General features: G+C 32.8%; 2 protein-coding genes across 2 annotated transcripts; both read left to right on the top strand.

The window, feature by feature from the left end:
* Positions 1–8: 8 nt before the first annotated feature.
* LOC139427099 (reticulocyte-binding protein 2-like) lies at positions 9–1,781 on the top strand. Its single transcript, XM_071187767.1, has 2 exons — positions 9–263; positions 507–1,781. Exons 1-2 carry the CDS (start codon positions 9–11, stop codon positions 1,779–1,781), a joined length of 1,530 nt encoding a protein of 509 aa, XP_071043868.1.
* Positions 1,782–3,348: 1,567 nt separating this feature from the next.
* LOC107452996 (uncharacterized) lies at positions 3,349–4,656 on the top strand. The gene has a single exon (XM_016069647.2). The coding sequence runs from the start codon at positions 3,349–3,351 to the stop codon at positions 4,654–4,656; it is 1,308 nt and encodes a 435-aa protein (XP_015925133.2).
* Positions 4,657–8,886: the final 4,230 nt, after the last annotated feature.

Here is an 8,886-nt window from a genome sequence, read left to right as displayed (position 1 = left end):
AGCCGGAGATGGAAAAAGAAAAACTAAATAGATCGAAGCGTGCCGTCAAAGGTACCATAACAAAGCTAGAAACATACATTGACCAGACGAAGGAACATAACCATACTGAATTAGAGGTCAAGCTGAAGCGTGTGGAACAATTGTATAAAAAAGTTGATGAATTAAAGGAGCATTATTATGGGCTAAAAGACATAACTGACCCTGAGGTAACTGAAGTAGAAACGGACTTGGAGGGAACAGTAGACAGACTCGAAGCTCTGGAGGTAAGAATTAAAGATATTCTTAACTCTTTGATAATTAAACCTTCAATAATTAATTGTGAAAATGAAATATCTCAGGCTGATTCGAAAACAAAACTAGAAATTAAACTACCTAAGATACCACTACCGGTATTTCACGGTAAATTTGATGAATGGCCCAATTTTAAATCACAATTTAACATATACATAACATTATAACTAAAAACAATGATTTAAATGACTCTCAAAAACTGCATTATTTGAAAGCGTCATTGCTGGGCGACGCTTAAACGTCTCGAAACTCTTGACGATTCTTTTGAGTCACTTTTAAAAGCATTAGAAAATAGATTTGAGAATAAACGTCTCCTCACTGAGACTTACATAAATCAAATTTTGGAAATTGAAAAACTTACAAATGAATCTGCTGGAGATATTAGAAATATGGTAGATATTTTAAAGAAAAATATCAGAGCTCTGAAGCTTCTAAATTTTGATCGTAATAATTTATCTGACATACTTTTGCTAAACATCATTTTGAAAAAGGTAGATCGAGAAACCAGAAAACAATATGAACAAACTACCGTATCAAATGAAATACCAGAATTGGATAAGTTTTTAGAATTTTTAGAAAAAAGAAGCCAAAGTCTTGATAGTATTAGTCGAACAGCTTCTTCTTCAATTTATAAACATAAGCAAGCTGTTAATAAGAGTAAATCTTTCCTGAATTCGAATAATAATCCCAACTCTTGTGTAATCTGTAAATTACCACACATGATTTTTAAGTGCAATACCTTTCAAAATATGAAGGTTTCGGATAGATTTAATGAAATGAAACGTTTAAATTTGTGTATTAATTGCCTAAAGAATAATCACAAAGTAAAAGACTGGAAGTCGAATAATTCCTGCTTCGTTTGCAAAAAACGCCATAACACTTTACTGCATATTTATGAGATTTCTTCCCCGCCTTCTACCTCCTCAGTTTCTACGATGCCAGGCGCCGATCAAACAACTGTCTCGCAATTGCATGATTCATTCCCACAAGAACATTCGAACACTTTTTCAAATTATTTAGTATCAAAAAAGATACAAAATATTCTCTTGCCTACTGCAGTTGTTTATATTAGAAATGAATTGGGAGACTATTATCCATGCAGAGCGATTTTGGATTCCGCTTCTCATCTTTCTTTCTGTGAACAAAAATTAGCTAATGACTTAATGTTGAAAAAGGAAAAAATAAATGCTTCTGTCTCTGGATTGAGCGATATTTCGGTAAATATCAAACACAAGGTTACCACTGTAATTAAAAACAATAGTGGGAGTTTTTCCACATCTTTAGAACTTTTAATTGTTCCTTCGATCACAAATTTAACGATAATTAATCCAGTAGAAGTATCTAATATAAGGATTCCACCGGACATTAATTTGGCTGATCCAGAGTTTAATTCACAAAAAGAAGTAGAATTAATTATAGGTTGCGAGCTCTTTTTTGAAATTTTGAAGCCAAATCAGTTTCGATCGGCATGTAGTAATTGGTTGTTTTAAGAAACTGCATTTGGTTACATTGCCGTGGGGAGCCCCGATAATATTACAAATAGAGCATATTGTGGATTAATGCTTGGTTCAGATATAAATTCGGAAAGCCTTGATAAACAGCTACAAGCATTTTGGAATATAGAAACTGTTGAGGAGCCCTCTGTTGAACATAGTGTCGAATTTGAGCTTTGCGAAACTCAATATAAAAATACTCATTATCGAAATCATGAAGGGCGTTACATAGTATAGTTGCCTTTGAAAGAGGATCCCGCTTCGCTCGGTGATTCTGAAGCCGTTGCCGAAATGCGTTTAAATCAGTTATGGAAAAAACTTTCTAAAAATGAGAAGTTGCAATCACTTTATAAAACGTTCTTAATGGAATATGCTGACCTGCAGCATGTGCAATTAGTTGTAGAACTTCTTGATAAAACACTTTCGTATTTTTTACTTCATCATGGTGTACTTCGCCCAGATAGTAAAACCACTAAGTTGAGAGTGGTATTTAACGCTTCCTCCAAAACGACATCGGGTCTTTCTTTAAATGATATTTTGTACAAGGGCGGTACTATACAACAAGATTTATTTTCAATTCTTTTGCGATTCAGGCAACATGCATATGTGTTCACCACTGACATTTCTAAAATGTTTAGGCAAATTTTGATTCACCCTGATCATCGGAATTTACAGTTGATATTATGGAAAAACAGCGTGAATGACCCAGTGCAAACTTAACACTGTTACATACGGAACCTCTTGTGCACCCTACTTAGCAACCAGAACTATTAAGCAATTAGCCATTGATGAGGGGGATAGCTTTCCCTTAGCCGCTGCTGTCATAATTAGAGACACTTATATGGATGACATTTTGTCAGGTATTTCAGACTTTCAAGAATTTCAATTACTACAAGAATAGTTAGTAGACCTGTTTAAAAAGGCGGGTATGAGCTTACACAAGTGGTGCACTAACACTTCAAAAATTCCTAATTCCATACCATTAGAAGACCAAGCCTATGATTTCTTTTGTGAGCCACCAAATACCATTAATTCCCTTGGGGTGATCTGGAACCCAAATTTAGATTATTTTACTTTCAAGGTAGATGTAAATATTCATGACTCATACACTAAACGAAAGGTCTTATCCACCATCTCACGCTTGTTCGACCCCCTTGGATTTCTTGGTCCCATTCTAACCAAGGCTAAATTGTTTCTCCAGAAACTCTGGATACTCAGATTGTAATGGGATGAACCGCTTCCAGATTCAATGGCTAAAGACTGGCAGTGCTTTGTTTCTACTCTGCCTGCCATTGAAAACATACAAATTCCTCGTCACGTGGGGGAGAAGAGTGAAATCGTGATTCACGGCTTCTCCGATGCATCAGCCGTTGCGTATGGAGCAGTTCTGTACATGCAATCCATTTCGGGAGAAACATCATATACGAGACTTTAGTGCAGCAAGTCCCGCGTTTCAAAAGTAAAGCCTATCACGATTCCTCGCTTAGAGTTGTGTGCCAGTGTTTTATTGGCACAGCTTTTGAACAAGGTTCTGAAGTCTCTAACCTTGCCCATTCAACAAATAATGTTGTGGACAGATTCTACAATTGTGTTGGCATGGCTTCAACGGTCGCCTGATCAACTCAAGACTTCTATCAGCAATCGAGTTAAAATAATACAAGAACTCACTAAGAACTGTCATTGGAATCATGTTGCATCTGATAAAAATCCTGCAGATGTCCTCTCTCGTGGTCTGAATGCTTTGGAAATTTCCTCCCATGAACTCTGGAAACCACCAGATTTTTTGAAACAAGAACTGAATATTGTTCCAATAGATTTTGAAAAACTCTCTTCGGACAGTGAATTTTTACAGGAACTCAAACCCCTTGCCAAAATACTTATAACTTCTTATAAACTTGATTTAATTGACAATATTTTAAATCGTAGCAATAATTATACTAAAATTTCGAATGTTTTAAGTTATGCTTTCAGATTCATATTCAACTGTACAAATCCAGGTAACAAAAGATTTGGTAAGTTATCCTCTAATGAACTAAATGAGACGGAGTCCTTTTTAGTTGGAAATGTACAAGCATCTGCTTTTAAGGAGGAAATAAAGGCCATTTCCAAGGGCAGGGCTTTTTCAGGTAAGAGTAAACTTAACTCTTTAAATCCTTTTCTTGGTGGTCATCAAATTGTCCGAGTCGGTGGTCGTTTACATAATGCTGCTCGGGATTATTCTCAAAGGCATCCAGCTATACTTCCTGCAAACCATCCTTTCACTAAATTGTTAATGACTCATTTGCATATCAAAAATCTCCATTTAGGACCTCAAGCGTTATTATATTGCACTAGAGAAAGGTTTTGGCCACTTCGTAGTCGATCGATAGCTAGGAAAATTGTACATAAATGCATAGTTTGTTTTAAACATAAACCCCTTGTTTCAAATCAACTTATGGGAACCTTGCCTCGAGAAAGAGTAAACCCTAAATATCCTTTTTTGCACTCTGGTGTTGATTATTGCTGCTCTTTTCAAATTAAATATAAACACCATAGAAAAGGAAATTTCCAACGGATTTATGTTGCAATATTTGTGTGTTTAGCCTCGAAGGCGATTCACTTAGAAGTGGTTTCCGATTTAACAACTGATGCCTTTCTTGCTACCTTAAAGCGTTTTGCGGCTAGGCGCGGCAAATGTGCTACAATATCATCTGCTAATGCAAAAAGCTTTGTTGGGGCTAGTAGGGAATTGCAGCGATTGCAGAATTTAACTAGATTTCCTGACGATAAACTAACATCCTATTTGGCATCCGAAGAGATAGTTTGGAATTTTATTCCTCCCGGAGCTACAAATTTCGGGGGCCTCTGGGAGGCAGGGGTCAAATCCTTTTAGTTTTACTTAAAACGTGCTATAGGAAATCTAAAGTTAACATTTGAGGAATTCCTTACAATAACAACACAAGTCGAAGGAATCCTAAATTCTCGACCATTAACACCTTTGTCAGATGATATTGATGACCTCGATGTTCTAAAACCAGGGCATTTTTTGGTTGGAAGGTCTATAACTGCCATAGCTGAACCAATTTTGTTGGATAAATCGGAAACCCGACTTTCTCGATGGCAAAGGTTGACAAAAATTGTTCAATACATTTGGACTAAGTGGTCTCGCGACTATTTGAACAATTTGCAACAAAGAACAAAATGGAAGGTAGAGAAAACAAACATAATTTTAAATGCGATGGTTTTAATAAAGGAGGATAATCTTCCTGTAAATCAGTGGGTCTTGGGACGAATTTTAAAACTATTTCCTGGAACGGATGGAAAGGTTAGAGTAGAGGAGATTAAAACAAGCAAGGGGATTGTTAAATGTAGCATTAGTAAATTGTGTATTTTGCCATTGGGCAATTAAAAAAGATGTATGTTAATTTTCTCATTATGTGTACCTACCGCATTTATTCATTCTTTGCAAATTTTATATTGGAATATGTTTATGTACTATTGTTATGCTAATTTGTATGTTTATTGAATATAATTCAACGGCGGGTGGATGTTCAATATCTTAGAAATATAGCGCCAACTTGGCATCTTTGACTCAGCATCCTCGCCACCGTTTCTTGTAACCCCAAACAGTTGAAAATTAGTTGTTGATCTTATAGCTACAGCGTGCTCGTAGCACCAATCATAATAAAATCTTTAATACAGTCCAATCGCTATTTAATTCTATTGTTAACAAACGAACCAGCATAGAAATCTATCAATTGGTATCGAACAATGTTTATGTTTTGTAAAAATATCATCATAACTTTTTAAAATTTCTTTCAAGTCCACATTTTCTATTTTGTTCTAATTTTTTTATTTTTTCGTCGATATTGACCTGATAATGTCAATACCATTACCTAGATATATCTTCGAATCATTTGAAATTTTTGGACATTTTTTCTTTTTCCTTTTCTTTTTATTTTTGTTACCCTTTACATTATTTTTTTAAATGTTTACTTTTACTGAAACATCTTTAACTTTTATTTTTTCACCATTTTTAACCTTAACATTTTGAGAATTTTGCTGTCTAATGTGCAAAGATAAGTTGTCCCTATTAGAATTAGCAGAGGTGATCAGTCTCTTACCAAACTGAGTAGCAACTGGCCCGACACAATCAATAAACAAACAAAAATCTTTGCAAGTCTGCAACCCTAATAAAGCAACTCATAAAGCATATGGTAAATCAGTATCAATTATAATAAACTTAGCTGAGTTAACAATTTCGCCTAACTTAAAGGAAACTCACAAATTCCGTTAAGTGTTAATTGTCCTTTCGTTTGAGTAACATTTAATTCTTCGCATTTTTTAATAGGAATATTTAATTTTGACGCAAAATCTTTTGGTATTATTTTCAATGTTGACCCGGCATCAACATTCAATAATATTTCTTTGTCTACATTCTCATTTTTATTTTGTTTTGATTTTGGACGACCCTTTTGGTATTTATTTTCCACTTTATATCCATTTAGGTACTTATTTTCCACTTTATATCCGGATATTATTTGCTATTGTTTATTTGTCATATTTTGGACGTTTACTTCCACATTGTTAGGGTTGTTTACACACAAAGAACCCATGTGAAATTGATTCAAAAGTCCTTTCTTCGAGCAATATTTACATTGATTTATTGAGTTCTCCTGTATTGTATGATATATTTTGGGTTTTGTCACATTCGGGGTTACATTTTTGTTTAGGACAAGCCGAGGCTTTATGTCCTGGTGCATTACACTTAAAGCATTTAATGTCATATTTTGGGTTTTCTATTTTCATCATATATGGTCCCTTATTATTTTGACATTTATTTTTATCTAAGTCACTTTTAATTTTTTCAAGGTTTTGTTTAAATTCAAAAAGATTATTTTCTCCATAAAGAATTGATTTATTATTTGTTTGGTCTGGTATTCCTTGAATTATGTAAGTGATTAGAGCTAAGTTATCAATATCACTTTGAGTAGCAATTTCTTTCATTTTAGGGAAATACTCTTGAAGAGTTTCATTATATATTTGCTTTCTTTTTTGCAACATTGCACGTTTTTCTGCATTATTGCAATTAAGTCCAAATTCTTCAAGTAAAAGATTTTTTTAATTTTTCATATGAATTTAAACAAGTTTCACTTCTAATTAATGTTAAAGCATTACCCTTTAAACATCTTTTGGCAAATAAAAATTTTTGCATGTCAGAAAGCTTAAATAAATTTACATGAGTTTCAAAATTTTCGAACCAAGAATTAATATTTTCATGTTTATCTCCTTTAAATATAGGAGTAACTGCTTCAGTGTCAGAAAAATTAACTATTAATTTTGTTTCTGGTTCTCTATTATTTGCATCATTATTAGAACTGAAATTAACTTGTGTAAATTGATTTACACAAGTTTTAGTTGGTAAATGTGGTTCAAAATCAGTTTGAGTTTGTTTACATTCAACCTGCCTAATTTCATCCCCAGCTTCAGAGGGATTTTCAATTACTATAGAATTTTTTAAATAATTAAAATCACATAAGCAAGTTAAAATATGTTTTGCTATTTCATTCTTATTTCCCTCACTGGAAATATTAAGAATGTCTGTAATTTTGACTAATTCCGAAAAATTAAAAGTATTATAAATTTCTTTCAGTTTGTTTGAAAATTCTTCATTGTTAGGTTCAAAAGAAAATGCTGAAAAATTTAGTATTTTATTACGATTTAATCGTGATAAATCATTAGGAAATAAAAGTTTAAATAACAACTCAATTTTATTTGTCGTCACTAGTTTAATAGGCGTTTGAATCACATTTATTTATTTCAAAAACATTTAAAATGCACTGTAAAGACAATATTATATCATTATTTTTTTTTAAAAAAAAGCAATATAAACACAAGAAATGCAATCTAACCCTTAAAAATGTATTTCTCTATTCAATTATTCATAATAAGAAATTTAGCTCACTTGACCTACGCAATCATAAAATTATCGCTACTAATTATGAAGGAAAGAAATAATGTATGCAGGTGACACTTCTTTATGTTCGTTTTTCACTTCACGTGTTTCAAGTGTTGAAAAAAAATTTTAACACTCGCGTACTTCATCACTTTACAAACAGGTATTTTTTAGAACACCGAGCAGCAAATTTTTGCAGGCTTTTTTATACGCGCACATATGTACACTTCAGGATTTTCACACGCGCAAGCCACTTTCACTATATCACTATCTTGATCAAGACGGTCAGTCTCCCCGATTTATTTCGTGTCCAGTCTCGGGTATATCTCCAGCCAACATCAGCAGCGAGCGATGGAATCCTTCCTTTCCTTCTACGCCGATAAGCCAACTTTTTCCGCGGCCTCCGCGAAGCCAATCCTGCTAGACTTGTAATAACGTGATTTCATCCCTGTTATCATTGGTTATGTTTAGCTCAAATAATTCAGTCGTGAACTAAAATACTTCTTTAATAGTTTTATTTAAAAGTAGCAAGGCCGGATTTACGTATAAGCTAAATAAGTTGTAGCTTGGTGCCCCGAGATGACAAAGGCTTTTTCTTCTTTTTTAAAGTTTCATTCGGAACTGGGGCCCTCAGAATTTGTTTATTGATCATACTTGTTTCTATTTTTAATTCCTTGATTTTTGTTGTTGTTATGTGTTTAAAGTAATAAGGCTTTTAAATCAAAGTCGAAACAACTTCTTAAAATTGTAAATCGAAACTATTTATGAAATTTTGACAGATTTGTTTTTATTTTAAGCTTGTGCATTTAATTTAATAAAATAAAAAATAAATTTAAAAAATATAAATAAATGGCTGGTAAAATAAAAAAACTTCGTTGTCATTAGAAAGAAATATATCTTTTAAACAATTTCAGTATTAATAAATTATTTAAAAATAAAAAATTTTTAGTTTAAGAGGTAAAAAAGTTTTTTGGTTTGTTTAAAAGATAATTTTGTCCCATCATTTGCTCATGAGACTATTTAATATCTGTTTCTAAGGATCACAATTCCTTTTTATTTTACTTTAAAATAGCACAAATGATACAATTAATGCTTTCATATGATATGCTGCAGTTTTAAATAACACTTTAAAATATCTAAATAACTTAAAAAGTCAATTCAAAAAAC

This window comes from Parasteatoda tepidariorum, chromosome X1, assembly GCF_043381705.1.
Source record: "Parasteatoda tepidariorum isolate YZ-2023 chromosome X1, CAS_Ptep_4.0, whole genome shotgun sequence".
Taxonomy (NCBI): domain Eukaryota; kingdom Metazoa; phylum Arthropoda; class Arachnida; order Araneae; family Theridiidae; genus Parasteatoda; species Parasteatoda tepidariorum.
This window is presented reverse-complemented; position numbering and strand designations above follow the sequence as displayed.